Here is a 16,618-nt window from a genome sequence, read left to right as displayed (position 1 = left end):
TGTGTCTCATGGTGCACTTTGAGCTTTTTACACACGTTTTTTTCCTATGTCTTTTTAACTACAAATGGCAAATAAACTAACCTAACTTAGATTGTACATGTTGACAAACCCTTTGATAACTAAACACAGAAAAATACAAACAAAATGAAAATCATTAAGACTGTAGAATTAAACACGTTTTAGTTAAATGTTAGTTCAATATTTATTTGACATACATAAATACACACATTATGAGGCAATACTGCATTTGGGCTCAAAAAGGTGTAGGAAAAGTAAAGTAGTTGATTCCTATCGATATGAGTGGTTTTCAGATTACAGAATGCTGTGATGTCAAACCCAACAATTAAAATGCCATTATTAGTCAGTCATAACTGTACATTCAGCTTCATACCTACAACAAAATAATATCACACACATAACACTTTTTTTTTTCTTTTTACATTTTTTTTTCTTTAGTAAAGTTCAGATGTTTCACCATTCATAATGCCATTAATGAATTAATTCTGATTATCACTGAAAGCCGTTTTTGGACAAGCAAAAGTCTTTAGGGTCAGATTGTAAATAAAGCTCATATTTAAGTTTAATATGAGTAGGCCAGAGCTTCAGACAGAGCAATGCCTCCAATGCCTGGCACAGACAGGAAATATTGATAGCATCTGTTGCACATTATAAATGACTACTGGGGTAACAGTGGTATCCTGTGAGGCTCTTTTACAGGTGGGAGGTGATATCTCAGTTCTTTCCAGAAGAAAGATGACAAAGCAAGCGACCCTTCCCATGTGACACAGTTTCCCATATCCGTGAGCATCTGTAAGGTCTCTGACTGTACGATTGCCTCTGTTTTTTCTGTGGGTTTATTTTTGATGAAAACCAGGCGGGTCTGGCGTTCCACCAGGGCTTTGTGGATGGCACTGAGGAGAGCAGACTCAAAGGTGAGATCTGGAGATGAGGGGGTCAAGATCACTGCATGGCTCTGCTCCACACACTCCAACACTGCATCAGCTATAGCTGTAACAAACAAGCAGAGTGACTGACAATGAAACAGTCAGCCCCATTGATGCTTTGCAGTGACATCATTCTGGGGGTCAGGGGAGTAGACAGGGCTGAGACAAAGGGGTCTGTTGGTCTGGAGGAATATTTATCAATTACCATCATGAAACAATGCACACATTACCAAACACTGAAAAAAGTATTTAGATAGTCTAAAAACACTGTTAGGAAGAGCATGTAATTTGAATACCTCTGTCCTTCAGTTGTCCAGTTAGGTTCCTTAGCAAAAGAAAATTAAATTCTATTATTGGGGCAAAAGTTCTAGACAGAAGATTGTGTGGCTTCTTGAGGTTCATGTGGTTTGGAGCAAAAATCAAAATTGTTGGATGCATTTACAGTTTGTTTATTGTTATTGTTTTATGGGCTATGGTGTTTATTTTTTTACCAAGAAAAGTAAAAAAAAAAGAAAAAAAGTGTCTAAATTGTCATCTTTATATGTGCAGCACTTTGGACACAGTTTTGTTTATAAAATGTGCTGTAGAAATAAAGTGGATTGTACTAATAGTAAAAAATATACATATATTAGGGCCGGGCACGTTAACGCGTTAACTAATTAAGTCATTAACGCCGACAATTATTTTAATGCCGTTAACGCAGTTTTTATTATTTATTTTATTGTAAACGTCTGTTTCTCACTGGCTTTTATTTTGAAAAAGTCCACCGCGAGCGTTTCTTTATGTTTGACGTCTTTTCTTTACACTTTTTTCACTTTTTTCTGACCACGTGAGATGCAACGTGCCCGAGCCTCAGCGAGCCGCGGGCCCTGAGCTTATTTCTTTAGTTCAGTGCTGGAGTAACTGATTTACCCAGATACCATTGGAAGAAAAAATGTGATTGGTCCATTTCCATTCCATTATATTAAAGGTTGTATAGAGGATTTTCCAAGGAACGAGAAATCCTTTTTCAAATGTTGCGCATGCGTGAAACCACCCCCCCTCCCCTACAGCTCCCTACGTAGAAACGCCTCCTCCTTACGCCAGAAACAGGTTTGTTTACAGCCGGTGCGCTGCACATGACTTGTAAACAACTAACTACAGTGTTGGTTAGGCAAGGCGGAGAAGTGAGGAGCGGGGGGAGCGGGTGTGCGGACATTTCGTGCGCGGACGAGAAGCGAGGAGCAGGGAGAAGAGCAGAGCAGGGAGCAGGGAGAGGAGAGAGGAGAGGGGAGCGGTGCGCGGAGATTCCGTGCCCGGAGAAGTGAGGAGCAGGGGGAAGAGCGGAACGGGCAGCTGGGACAGGAGCAGGAAAGGGGTGAGGAGAAGGTTGCGCGGAGATTCACTGCGAATGAACTAGCTACAACACGCAGCAGCAAGCGGACTCTTTCTTTGCCTTGAAAATTACGTTTTCAGACATAGGATATCGCTTTCGTGTCCTGAAAAACGTTTGACTAGCTCTTGGAAATAAAGTACGTTTTCATATTAAGCAGAAGTGACCTGTCCAGGAGTAATTTTGCGACCAGTGCGTCAGTCTTTAGACCCTGCGTCTGCTTCAGTTGCATCATGGCTTGAATGAATCTTCAAGAATCACCTTAGGCCGGGCGTACACTGTGCGATTTTTTACCCTTTTTGAGCCGATTTTTCGCTCTTGCGACTGTTTTGGGAATCGGACCGAGTTTTGGCATCATCGTATGTCGTGCTTCGTGTAGTTTACATGGGGTAAAGAGAACCGATTAATTACTCACGACCAGCTCCCGATCGACATTCGTAGGTCTCAAGAAAATCAAACTTGTTTGAAATCCAGTCGCCTCTCGTGAGGATTTCGCTCTGTTGAAGTTGTTCCACAAACCGATTTGCCAGAATATGGCAGACTGCGCATGCACGGACGCAGAAGTGGCTCAGCATTGTGTCTCCGCACATCTGTGGTTTTCTACTTCCGGAACAACAACTTTGACAACTTCGGTCGTTATGTGAACGTACAGTGTGAGCAGAAAAGTCGCATCCGAGCATCGGTTCGTTCAGTGTGAGAACATGATTCGTGAGCTGTGAACTGTTAAACCCTGTGATTTGGTCGTTCAGTTTAAGCTGGGGCTGAGTGACACGACCGAAAATATCGCACAGTGTACGCCCGGCATTAGTTTGGCTTAGCTGCTTTTCCCCTTGTCTTCTTCTTTCAGCAATCTCAAAAACGGACTTTCTTTTGCGGCTAACTGCTCCTGGATTCTTGTCTGCCATTGCAACAAACTTTGTGCTAACTGCGAGGAAGATATAGGTAAAAAAAAGCCGCTAAGAACTGTTGTGTTGGTGGAGTAAACAGCGTCTGTGCGGCTTGCGTCTGTGGACTGCGTGACAGACGTACGTAAACCACGTACCGGCGGCGCGCAGGCAAGTCAGTTACGCTAGAAACGTAGGGAGATTGATTGACAGCCTGTCAGCTAACAGATAACGAGGCAGTGTCGTTATCTATTGGCAAATGTTTAGCTGGCCCCACCACGTCCAGAGTTGATGAATTTTTTAGTGCTGTCATGCGATTAAAAAAATTGAGAGATTAATTAATTATGATCTGTAATTAATTAATCTAATTAATCTCATTTTAATCTCACCTAAAAATTGCTGAGAAAAGCCTTCAATTTGAGGTATTTTCATTTAAATTCATTATTACATTATTGTGGCAGATCAAAAGACTAATATAGATTTAAAAAAGTGACTTTATAAAGTCATTTATTGTTTAACAAATCTCTCCAAATTGGCTGTTGAGCCCAAGTCTCCATGAATAAGAAACTGTTTGTTGTAAAGTAGCAAAGACGAGGAAATCTGAACATAATAACTTTTGTCTACTTAAAGACAATAAAAAGTCCAGTCTTTCCTTAACCATATTAAAAATATTATTGATAGAGAAATATATATGAGATCACTGGTTTTAGTCCTGGTTTAGACCTGGTTTAGACCTACTTTAGTCCTAGTTTAGTCCTGGAATGGATTAATCCTGGTTTTAGTCCTGGTGTTAGTTCTGGTTTAGTCCTGGTTTAGACCTGGTTTAGTCCTGGTTTAGACCTGGTTTAGACCTGGTTTAGTCCTGGTTTAGTCCTGGTTTAGACCTGGTTTAGACCTGGTTTAGTCTTGGTTTAGACCTGGTTTAGACCTGGTTTTAGTTCTGGTTTAGTCCTGGTTTAGACCTGGTTTTAGTTCTGGTTTAGTCCTGGTTTAGTCCTGGACTGGGTTAGTCCCGGTTTTAGTCTTGGTGTTAGTTCTGGTTTAGAGGCGCACAGGAGGAAGCGCGGTTTACGCCGCGTACGCGAGAAAACACGGTCCACACGCGGCTCACGGGAGGACAGCGATGTCCGCGCAGTGTCTACGGAAGGAAACGTGGTCCGCGCGTTCTCAGGTTAATGACGATGATGAAGGTGTGTGTTTGTGTTTGTGTGTATTTGTGTGTATTTGTGTGTGTTTGTGTGCGTGTCCCCTCATGTGGCAGGTCACTATAGGACAGTAGTGCAGACATCATGAGCCTATGCAGGTTGTTTTCAGGCGATATTATATTTGTTATTTTCTTTTATATTTCACGTCGGGAGAATAATTTCCAAGACACGAACGTGTTTTTACCTGTGCGCTGCTGACTCTGTTCTACTGGCTCTTCGACCTCGTCCATTGTGCGACTGATGCCGCCAACGTTAACATGACGTTTACGTCGCTGTTACTGCGCGCGTTTTGTGTGAGTTTCCGGCAATGAGTGGAATTGCCGAAATAAAAAAAATGTATAAATGTGTTTTGTGTGTGTGTGTTGTTGTCCCAACAACACATAAAAACAGGTTTTATAATAAAGAAACTCACATACAGAAACACTAAAGTTAGAGATTAAAAATGAGATTAACGCGAAAACATAACGCGCTAAATATGACTGTAATTAATTAATCGCAATTAACGCGATAATTTGACACCCCTAGAATTTTTATTATCTTTTTTTTGGTCATCATAATTACAAGGCTACTGCATCTCTATAATGCTATCATTGACAATTTGAAACAAAAAAAAATCCTCCATACAACCTTTAACCCTAAGAAATATCAATCCAAGTTTATAACACTATCTAGAAATTCTAGAAAAATTCTAGATCTAGAAATGATTACTAGTGTAGTGTTCATTACTCACAGCATAAAAAATATTCAATAAATATATTAGTAGTACAAACGTCCATTCAGTATTTTTTCTTGAGCCTTTCCTGAATACCTTGAAGGCTCTGAGGATTCCCCTGTGAAAGAAATGCTGTTTGCACAACAAATGCATGGCTCTTTCATTTACATTTCCAATAAAAGAGCGCTATACTCTACTTTTTAATTCATTAATTGGTTTTGCGTATAACATGCGATTAATGTCTGCGATTAAATATTTTTTTAAAATCGCAAGTAATTGCATGAGTTCGAGCGATTAATCGCGATTTAAAAAAATATTTTTGCTTATCATATATATTTATCATATTTATCATATTGAAGTGATTTATATCAATGAATCATCACCTTTTCCAGGAAGCACATCACGATCAAAGAGGCAGAGACTGTACCCAAATTTATCCTCTAACACACTCTGCAGAGTTCTTCTGTCATCTTCACTGAGTCCTGGTCCCTGCTCACTCATGTAGTACATTACAAAGGCATCATAGCTCCTTTTATCTAAACAAATAAGAAGAAATGTAGTTTTTTATTGTAGTAAAGGGTGAATTGCTCTCAAATAATCCGTCACCACTAGATCAGGTCATGAGCTACTGCTTACAAATCTTAAACCAGTCTCACAAATCTGCCATACTAGTTTTGAGATACAGAGGTGAGAAAATGAGAAAAATGAAATAATATCTGAAGGAGTGTTGTAAGAAACACAAATGTTAATATTTAATATTGTCAACATAAAGCTTTAGTCACTTGTAGAGTTACTCACAGTGGGAAGAGTAACCAAAAGTAAGAGTAAGAGTTACTTCAATAAAAATATTTTATTATGAAATATTTTATTGTAAAAATACTTTATTATAAGTAGGAGTAAAAGTATGGTGTCTGAAAACTACAACGCATAATTTCTTCTTAAACCTAAAACTCTAAAACTCTTACACTTAACCTCTGGATATGAACTATAAATACTGCAGAGAGGAGGACATAGGCTGTACCTGAAGCTCTGATGTGGCACCCAAAGGTGTCTCTCAGGAACAGAGTGATGTGAATCTTGTATTTAATGTAAATCAGCACAAATATAACCATGACAACAGGGATGACGACAGCAGTACTCGTCATAGCAGCATAAGAGGGGCGCTCTGTGAGAAGAATTGAAAAAAAAAAAATATATATATATATATATATATATATATATATATATATATATATATATATATATATATTTTTTTTTTTTTTTTTTTCAGCTATAAACCAAATTTAAGATAATTTTGGTTCAAACCTTTTAGTGCCAGAGTGATGTTGACACAGACAGGGTGCTGGGATGTAGACTCTAGTTTACAGGTGAAAACTGTGGACAGATCCTCCTTAGAAACTTCTTTAAATATGAGAGAGACTGTAGACTTTTCCCCGTCATCCAAAATCTCACTGGAAACATATTTATTATATATTAAACTGTGAACACATTTTTCATATTTAGTGCAAAGAGTGGAATAAGTATGTTTACTTTGAATTAGAAACGTGCACCCTCGAACTGGCTGATGAGTTTATCGAAAAGTCGTACATTTTCCAGTAAATCTCATGAAAATCTGAAAATATCAGCGCTGTGCAGTTGATCACCAGAGGAGATCCTATAAACAATGCATTTAAATTAAAACATGATGAAACATGTAGTGTAAATGTAGAGTGTAAAATGGGGACATAATGTAAATTCTCACCCAAGTCTACAAAAAATACTTGATTCGGATGTGGTGAGATGATCCCTTCATTTTTAATAGTCTCTGAAAAACAATTAAATAGGAAATGGTCAAATTATATAGTTATTCTATCTCCCATGGACACTCAAAGCTCTTTACACCAAGGAACAACTCACCCATACACACAATAGATATAACAGATATAAATGGACATAACTAACCCATTAGCTATTGCATTTCAGATAGGAAGTGAATATGGGGCCACCTCCGGTCCATCGACTTTGGCTCCAATTGACACTCCCTGTAACTGCTGCAGTGAGCCTCATCATTTTGGTTTTAAAATGTCTGTACTAACCTGCTCCACATGATCATGGTGTTTTTATTTTACTATTTTGTCCATAAATAAATTCCCATTCTTAATATGAAACTAGATTCAAATTTGCCCAATAACTTTATGGGTGATGTCCCACTCCCTTCATCCATTACTTTATACACATGGTAGAACAACACAAAGTCTTAAGAAACATGCATCACATTTGAGCTCTTTACCTTCAGGCTCGAGTTCCAGTGTCACGGTGAATGAAGTGTTATAGACTTGATTACCATACAGAAATGACCTCACACAGATGTAAACACCCCGGTCAGTCTCCTGCACACTTGGGAAGTAATACTTGTCATCTTCTGACAGGATCCTACCATCCTAAAAGAGAGTTAGGAGATGGGGTTGGAGTGAATGACAAATAACAATATAGACATGTTTTGTACGGGAATGAGTGGACCACTAGCCTGAGATCCAAATTAGTTCTCTCCGTACTGATACTTTGCTGTGACATTACGCTGGGGGTGTTTTGCCTGTATCTATATGGTGGAACGTTCACCGTTACCATGGAGACACAATGCACACATTAGCAACCACTGCCAAAGTGTTTTATGATTTAAAAACACAAGCCTGTGATCAATACGAGCATTCACGGTCCTGTTTAGGTGTTTGATTTTCAAAAAAAAAAAGATCGTGTAATGCCTCAGTTGTGCAGGTATCCATAGCAAAGGAGAAATTCAATTCTGTCCCTGGACAAAAGTTCTTTTTGATTGAATAAGTTTCGCAGCTCATGCAGCGACTTCTTCAGTTCTGGTCTTATTCTGGTAATTGCCAACATCAATATGACCAGAACTGAAGAAGCATCTTGGATATGCTGCAAAACATATTCGCTCAAAAATTTCTCCTTTGCTCTAAAAGGTGAGTGACTAACTGAAAAACTATTGGCTACCTATTGGCTTTTCAAGGTTCTTTAATTTGTCTGACAGAATAGTGTTTTCAGCTAGCGTCACACCTCAGGTGCAAAGTATCAATAATCAAAAGAAGATCTCTCAGCCTGGTCACCACCTTCTCCACCTCTTTACGACTCAGGCGGTTTTGAGTTTTGTTTTTTCCTCTCTCTTTTCCTTTTAAGTAGCCGTGCTTGTTTTGAAAATGTCCCTGATTGGCTGATTCATCTTTCGCTCATCTGAATTTTGGGATTTGTCCAGATCATGGATTTATTGTTCTATGGTCCAGACACATCTTTGTAAAGTACTTGAGAAGATGAGTATATGGTCCTTAAGCAAGTGGGACACAACTAGCAGATGAGTAATTTAGAGCTACAATAAGCTACAATATTTTTTAAATAAATAAATACCTGTTGCCATGTGACCCCTTTGCTGGTAAGATCTGGACTGGTCTTTGGAGGAGTGTTGGTGACTGGGCAGTCCAGAGTGCAGGTGTATTCACTAAAGCAGAGCGTTCTGTACTGCGTAACATTCTCACAGTCACCAGTCAGGGTAGTGTACACTCTCAAGTCAAATGTCTTGTTAAATGCACTATTATAACAAGAAAAAAAAATCAATACAAATGAAATGTCATTTAATATCGGTAAAATCATTTAAGTAACAGGCTTTGTGCACATCAGCACCTGGCAACCACACTGTAGTGTCACTACTTCCTGTCCAATTTGATCTCTATGGGGTTTTGCCAGTACACATTAAAATTTATAAATATTTAAAGACAGGCAGTAAACAGGGGGCTGTGGGTGGATGTGACTGACAACATGTTAAAAACACTTCACCAGATAACACCACTTTTGCTTTTGCTTTTAGAAAGCAATGTTAAAGTTAATGTCAATGCTAACGTTAATGCAAAATTTGGGTCATAATAACTATTAAAACATGTTTATTTTATATTTTATGATTTTAATAAAAGTCGATGTTAGCTTTAAGACCTAAGTGCGCTGCTGTGCATAGAGCCACAGTCTGGATGAGACGTTTGGTCAGGTCATATTTTTCTCCATTCTAATATTCTGATATTAGGCATATGAACATATTGTTTTGATTAAATCTGTGTTATTTGCCTACATGGAAGACTTGGTAAATAACATTCTTGTAATAATTATGTTTGTTTGGTTTTTTTACCTATGTGAGCAAGAGTAGTGTCCCTGCTGCTCCTCTGAAGCTCTGAGTAAAACCAGAGTCCCATCAGTGATCAGGAGGTCGCTCTGATTTTTGTTGTGAGGAAGGCTCCAGATCACATTTGGCTTTTGACTGGGACATTGTAGCGCCACCATCTCACCAGACTTTGCACATATCTTCTCCACACTCAGCCCTAAAAGAACCAGAGTTTTTCAGATGTTAGCAAAATCACAGTCAGAGAATTTCAAAGGCTACCTGCTATTTCACTGCACTACAGCCATCGCCATAACATCACCATAGCAACAGGTGAAAATGCTCCACTGCTGTGAGCCGAATGGAGGGACTAGCTTAATTTACGACACTGAAATAACTGATATTTGAGAGATTTACAGACAGTGAATATGCTTTTCAGTTTCACAGATGAGACATTTCAGTTTGTAGCTGTGGTATAAGCACATTAAACAACATGGAGATGTGCATTATGCAGTTTCAATGCACTTGAAACTGCACCACTCGTCATGTGTTAAAACTACATAATGCACTGCTATTTAACGCTTACTTATATTGTGTCTGTATGAAAAACAATAATGAAGTAGAGGTTATGGTTGTACTCAAAATACCAATAAGACAATATATATTGCAGACTTCTTATAGACGCTGTATTGTGATACTTTAAACACGTGGAGATGGCATAAGGGGGACTGGTTATCTTGTCTAATATTACACCTTTGCTCAAGCAGTGACTGCTGTATAATTTGAGTGTTATAAATGCCTAAACAACAAAGAGATGCCTGTATAAACTCCTCATCCTGCTTTTAGATAATTGTTATTCATTATAATTTGACAAATCGAAATTATAATGAATAATTTCTATTCGTAATTAGATTGGCCATGTTGCATTCTCACATAACATCACTAGATGCTTTCTATGTTACTGCTGTCTGACAGGGTGAAAGCTTTGGCCTCACAGAAGAAGACCACAGTGCATAGGTGAGCTTGAAAAAGGCTATCTACTGGTAAAAAAAAAAAAAAGCTGATGGTGACTAGTGCTAGACTAGTGTTAAAGGTGCATTGTGTAACTTCTTTGGTGGACGGTCTATCTGCTTCTCTCCATGGAGATATTGCCTAGAATGTTTCACAGAATGGCATTACACGTATTTTTTTCTATGAAGACATGTAACACTGCAGGGCTGGGTTACATGTCTGATCTGTGGAGAGGCTAGCCCATCCCAGAGTGCATGTTTTTAGGCTGATAAAAAAGATGTTATTGAAATGCAACAATGGATACATTGAATGCCATACTGGGACATTCCAGACTAAACAATAACAGCTCCATGGAGACAAGCAGGTGGCAGACTTTCCTGCCACAAAATTTACACAGTGCACCTTTAAGATTAAATCTGCAGAGCTGCAAAAGCAAGTTATTTATAAGTTAATTGTGTTCTGACATTTAAGGGAATGTTAAACATGAAATTCCAATACATTTTCTTATTCTACATAATAAAAATACCAATGTAATGTTTAGACCGCTTTTCCAAGTATATGCATGTACAGTGTGGTATTGCGAAATACTTGGCAAATACCTAGTCCTATCAGCTTATGAAAGTAGCTGAGGTTTTCTGACTTCCTGTTCTAAAGATATTGCAAAATTAAAAAGAAATACCATAAAAAAAATTAAGCAGGAAATAAAAAATTTGCTTGCATACGTTACACCATACACAACTTTTATTTCTATTGAGTAATACATTTTCATTGCATGATTTTGTTTATCAAATTCTCTTTTTCATGCATCACTTAATGTTTTGTCCTTCCCATTACACTGATTTGATATGATTAATCAGATGTTACAGTTATAATTATTCTTACTCTTAAAGTGCACTGTGCAACTTTTCTGGTGGATGGTCCGCTACCTGCTTGTCTCCATGGAAATACTATTGCTTTGTCTATTGATCCAGCACTACACTACATTACAGTTCAGATCTGTGGAGATTCATCCCTATAACACAAAAGGAATTATTTTATTTTTCAGCAATAGAAAGACCTGTAATGAATAAATGCTAGATGGATATGTTTAATGTCATACCATGGAATATTCCATGCAAAGCAATAACATCTCCATGGAGACAACAGGTATACAAGACCCTCCACCAGAAAAGTTACACAGTGCATATCTATAATATCTTGACAAATACTGTCAAACACTTACCATTGACTGCATAAAGAAACAGCAGAAGGAGCAGAGCTTTCACCATAATGTTGCTGTTGGCTTGTTTCCACTGGTTTGGATCGGTATGATTTATGTCAACAGAAAAGGACTTTTGGAGACTTCCCTGAACCATGCTGTCATCACTGAAATGAAACTAAGGCCATGCTGACAGTTTTTTTTGTAAACACCCACTGAACTTTTGAAGGAAATGACAAATTTAAACCGGGGAAAGGGGCTGTTAAAAATTCTGTGGGGGATTCCTCATTCCTTATGTCCAAGAAACAGGCCATAGTTACTAAAATATTATATATAATTTTTTTAATAGATGCAATGGATGATTATCTTTATTAGCATTTATTTAATTACCTCAAAACATGCAGACATACATTTGTTTGTCTTTCCACTCCACAGAACTTGGCACGGTGACGTCACATAGAGTAAGATATGTTTAATTTTAATGCCATGCTGTGGAACACTCCAGCTAAAGCAGTAACATCTCCATGGAGACAAACAGGTGGCTGACACTCCACCCAAGATGTTTCACCTCTAGGTCTTGTCCTGCTTAAGTGTTCATCAAAACTGAATGTGCCTTAAAGAGCCCATATTACGCTATTTTCTGATCTATGTTATAATGATTCCGCACTCTGTTCCACCTTGTGATGTCATGTGGTAATACAGGACGTACTCCACTGTGTTTTAAACTCCATACACCGTCACTAGTTGTTAATCTGAAATCTAATCATGAAGGATTACCTAAAAAGTGTGAATGAAACAAAACACAACTTCAGGTATGACTTAAAGCTCACAAGAGACAGGATCTTTAATAAATAAAGTTGAATACATTTACATAACAAGAACTCATAATTATGAGTGAATAAATAATGTTGTGAGAGACTAGAAAAGTGCAATATAAGATAATCCATTTATACTATTATTATAAAAGAGCCAGGACCAGGGCGTATCTCAATAAACGGTTCCTCTCATCTCCTTTGTGGTGGCAGGAGGTGGTATAGATCTTTTTTCAATTTAATACAAGTCAGAGCAGCTGCAGCAGTCCCCAACAGTATGACCACAATGGACACACAAAGGACAATAGGAAAATCTGATGTTTCTTGTTCTAAAAAACACAAAAAACTGTAATGAATCACATTTAATGTCAGATTTAATGTCATTCGAACCACCAGGCTGTGGGGTATTGAGAACAATGTGAAGAGTGATCTTTTAAAAACTTTTTTTACTCTTTCTTTCATAAAAAAAAAAAAAAAAAAAAAAAATGCAATTAATCAGAAATGTCCTCAAATGTGCCAGTAAATGTTGTGATTTTTGATATCATTGCCAAATTAAACCATCAAATGCTGATTTAGCACTTTATAGTACCATTGTTTGGATGATTATAGAACCACTTTCTGTTCATGTTTTTTGCTCTTTTGTCAGCTATTTGGCAGTTCTTTTTATAGACAATATACACATTTGCACTTTTTCTAAATAACATTTTTATATAATATTTTTATATTGAAAGATACATAATATTGATACATTGCAGCTGATGTTGTGAACATTCACTGGGAGTATGGCGCTAACTGTGGGCATGCTCTGTCTGAGGATTTGTCAGACTGTAATATGAACTAACTTTATTTTAACACAATCTGACCAGAACGAACTGACTCAAAAACATTACAGTCACAAGCTAGCTCTCATTTTTGTTGAAAATCAAATATGTAAACAGAACCATAACAACCCAAAATATGCTACATAGGATTTCAACAATCAGTAGTGAGTGAAATGTTAATTTATCATAACATTTTTTTTCTGTAATTTTGTAAAGTCTTCAAAAAGAAAGAATTTCTTTTTGTTCCCTGTAACATACTTTTTTGTTCCAGAGAGATTGTCACAAAGCTTGATGGCACTGACACAGATTCAAGTTTGCAGGTGAAATCTTTTGACAAATCTTCTTCTAAAACCTCTTTAAAGATCAGCGATGCTGTCATCTGTATCTCCTTGTTATCTGATAATCTGAAATCAAGAGAGAATAATCACAATCCATTTATATCTGCATTTGCGGTAAGAGATGTTTGGGTCAGAGATGTGATATATTTACATTGTAGAGTTGGAGAAGACTCTCAAATTTGTATCAGAGTCCACAGATGATGTGTCAGTCATCCAAAATACCTCATCAAAATCTGAGGATAACGTAGCTATGCAGTTGATCACAAAACCAGAACCTAGAAAAGTTATTAAAACAATAAAATAAACAACAAAATAAAAGTTTTTAAATGAAACATTTATAACTCATAGTATTACAGTATTTTTTTTTTTTACCTAATACAGTTTCAAAAATTGCACCATGCTGCGGTGAAATTATCTTAACATCTGCCGGTGGTTCTGAGAAAACAGAAGTAAAAATGTCATGCAAAATAGGTATGGAGATTGTAGAGATATGCAGAGACAGAAACATACAATATTTTCATAATAATTCTTAAATTATTACAAACATGTAAAAGTGGCTTAAACTTGTCTAAAAGTAATAAAGCAGTAAAGCAATGACATCTCCATGGAGACAATGGGTAGCAGTTATTTTTTTGATAAGAGCATAATATTGAATTCAATATGATATTCACATAGGTCTTAAAACAATGATAATTTCTATTTTGGTTAGATTATTTCAATACTTTACTTATTGAAGTATACATTACCTGGAGCTTTGACAAAGAGTTTGTTGGTGTAGGTCATGTTATAAGTTTGACCTTTGTAGAGATAGGAACGAGTGCAGTCGTAAGTCCCCTGATTAGTCTCCTCAACACTTGAGAAGAACAAAACGTCTTTAAACAGTGTCCTCTCACTCTACAACAGAAGCCATTGTATTAAAACCATTACTAAACACAAGAATATGCATAGATGTAGAAATGTTATTGCTATAGTATGTCTTTTATTTTAATATTTTCTCAGTTGAGGGAGAAACTGCTGCACTACAGGAGTAATTTTCTGAGGTTTTGCTGTTATGAAAGTGACACTAGTCTATAAGTAAACTCTGAAGAGACGTCTATAGCCTGTGGTTACAAAATAGTGTCTGAAAAATAAAGAGTTGAATGTGGTTTTGGGTAGCTTACTGTTAAACTTTAAATAACCTTTATAAAAACACACTTTAGTTAGTCTTATTAAATCATGAACAAAGACTTAGACAAACTCTGTTGATCCACAAGGGAAATTATTTGGACATAGTGGCTCACACATCACAATATAATATAATAACAAAGAGCAAAACTAGAAACAGTAATAATTAATCCAATGCAAAAATAGCAGGAGATTGGTGTCAAATAAGGCATAATAATAATAATAATAATAATTCAAATGTTTAATCTTCACCATATAGTAAGGTTTATAACTACTTAACTACTGTGTTTCAGATGGCATCACAACAGGCCAATAATATTTAATACAGAGCGGGGGCAGCTAAAATAAATACAGTTAAAATGTGGGTTTTTGTTGTAATATAACAAGTTAATGGGTCTAGTCACAGATAGAAAAGATAACATTAAACATTTGTGAATAAACTTTTGGGATATTTTATGACAAAGTGCAATATTATTAATAGGGAAAACTGTCTCTCGCACCCCACCTGGAAGTCACCGCTCAAGTACTAAACTGAATCATTCTTAATAAACAATTTGTTCACGCTTTATTAAGGCCAACAAAGGTCTAGTAGTTATTATAAAGTGGCACAAACATGTTAATTACGTGAAAAGATTTTATAATAGCACGCCCTTGGTTGTTTTGTAACATTTTACTTTTTATCAATAGCCACTGATGAAATTGTCTTTGCACCTTAGTCCATGTGATGCCGTTGCGGGTCATCGAGGGTATGTCTGATGCAGGGGCGTTGGAGATGGGACATCTTAAAGTGCAGCTGTCCCCAGTGAAGCAGGTGGTGGTGTACTGCGCCCCCGAGTGGCTACCATCAGAAACTGCAGTCAAGACAACTAGCTGGGACCAAAATGTCTTGTTCCTGTCAGTAGATACATAATTGTTCTATAAACATTTGAGCAGAATTCACAAGGTTATTCAGTCCTTCAAAGATGAACTGTTTACAAAAGTCTGCCTGTAACAATTAACGATTCAAAATAAAATAAAAATGGGTAAAAGTAATCAAAATATCGCATTCACAAAGCCTATAAAAATAGTGATAACTGAATTCTACAATAAGCAGTTTTTTTCCTTACCCCACAGAGCAGGAGTATTTCCCCTGATGGTCTGGAGAGGCTTTCAGTAAAACCAAGCTCCTCTTGTGAATCAGGAGCGGCGCAGTGGAGTTTGTGTCACTGGTTAAAATCTTCTTTTGAGGCGTGTAACTGGCCCAGGATGGTGTGCTTGCCATGGTTCTTCTGCTTTTGGGACATTGCAGTACAACCATGTCCCCAGCCCGGACAAATACCTCCTCACAACAAACATCTGAGGAAACATCAACAAATAAGCAGAACATAATAATATACACAGCACAGTATGCCCATATATATACGTTGTCTTGCTCTGTTCCTTCAAGTATTGGCTATGTCGAGGTCTACTGTCAATCTCAACTTTCACCACTAGATGTCGCCTCCACCACTTCCAATGTCAGATGCTGCTTCAAGATGATTTTATTTTAAAATTAACCACGAAGCCTTCTTGTGAAACTCGAACATATTAGGAATCTATCATTTATTGGTCAGTGCCACTTGAACTTGTCCATTCAGGCTATAAACAATACAATAGCCTACTTCATTTAGGAGAAAAAAAAGCGATCCATACTTTTTATTCACTGACATTATTTAGCCAAGACTAAACTGACATATAATAATAATTCAAATTGATTGTAATTTGAATATAATATAGGCTATACGCTAATATAATTAAAAAAAAAAAAAAAAAAAAAAAAAAAAAACATTTTAAAGAAAAAAGAAGTCCTTAAAAATATACCTATTATAAAAAACTAAAAGCGAAATAAATCCACATCATGTACCTGTGAGCAGAGAGAGAGATATCAACAAAAAGACGCGCAATAATGTCTGCATCTTGATCGTGTCTAACGGCGCAGAAAGCTGCGCTGCTCTTTTATAGGTTACTCAACTCAGGTCTTGTCACGATGTTGAAAACATGCAG

At 37.1% G+C, this 16,618-nt stretch overlaps 2 protein-coding genes across 2 annotated transcripts; both read right to left on the bottom strand.

The window, feature by feature from the left end:
- Positions 1–202: 202 nt before the first annotated feature.
- On the bottom strand, positions 203–11,625 carry LOC110173029 (interleukin-18 receptor 1-like). The gene is made up of 10 exons (XM_055154747.1): positions 11,486–11,625; positions 9,283–9,472; positions 8,514–8,694; positions 7,387–7,537; positions 6,859–6,921; positions 6,648–6,771; positions 6,423–6,568; positions 6,139–6,282; positions 5,501–5,653; positions 203–1,008 (listed from the first exon to the last, which is right to left on the bottom strand). The coding sequence occupies exons 1-10, from the start codon at positions 11,616–11,618 to the stop codon at positions 677–679; spliced, it is 1,617 nt and encodes a 538-aa protein (XP_055010722.1). The 5' UTR covers positions 11,619–11,625; the 3' UTR covers positions 203–676.
- Positions 11,626–12,274: 649 nt separating this feature from the next.
- LOC129409231 (interleukin-1 receptor type 1-like) lies at positions 12,275–16,591 on the bottom strand. The gene is made up of 8 exons (XM_055154748.1): positions 16,479–16,591; positions 15,703–15,931; positions 15,308–15,488; positions 14,179–14,326; positions 13,805–13,867; positions 13,584–13,707; positions 13,353–13,498; positions 12,275–12,602 (listed from the first exon to the last, which is right to left on the bottom strand). The coding sequence occupies exons 1-8, from the start codon at positions 16,528–16,530 to the stop codon at positions 12,466–12,468; spliced, it is 1,080 nt and encodes a 359-aa protein (XP_055010723.1). The 5' UTR covers positions 16,531–16,591; the 3' UTR covers positions 12,275–12,465.
- Positions 16,592–16,618: the final 27 nt, after the last annotated feature.

Source organism: Boleophthalmus pectinirostris, unplaced genomic scaffold (assembly GCF_026225935.1).
Source record: "Boleophthalmus pectinirostris isolate CB_2022bp ecotype Guang Dong unplaced genomic scaffold, ASM2622593v1 HiC_scaffold_19, whole genome shotgun sequence".
Taxonomy (NCBI): Eukaryota; Metazoa; Chordata; class Actinopteri; order Gobiiformes; family Gobiidae; genus Boleophthalmus; species Boleophthalmus pectinirostris.
Note: the sequence above shows the minus strand (reverse complement) of the source record. Positions and strands in the feature narration are given on the sequence as shown.

Coding starts and splice junctions, on each gene's coding strand:
- LOC110173029 (XM_055154747.1), bottom strand. CDS start 11,618: ATGGTTCAGGGAAGTCTCCAAAAGTCCTTTTCTGTTGACATAAATCAT. Junction 6,283..6,422: donor CATCACTCTGGCACTAAAAG/GTTTGAACCAAA, acceptor TTCTTCTCACAG/AGCGCCCCTCTTATGCTGCT. Junction 5,654..6,138: donor GTGCCACATCAGAGCTTCAG/GTACAGCCTATG, acceptor TTATTTGTTTAG/ATAAAAGGAGCTATGATGCC.
- LOC129409231 (XM_055154748.1), bottom strand. CDS start 16,530: ATGCAGACATTATTGCGCGTCTTTTTGTTGATATCTCTCTCTCTGCTC. Junction 13,708..13,804: donor AATTTTTGAAACTGTATTAG/GTAAAAAAAAAA, acceptor TAACTTTTCTAG/GTTCTGGTTTTGTGATCAAC. Junction 13,499..13,583: donor GTCTTCTCCAACTCTACAAT/GTAAATATATCA, acceptor TCTTGATTTCAG/ATTATCAGATAACAAGGAGA.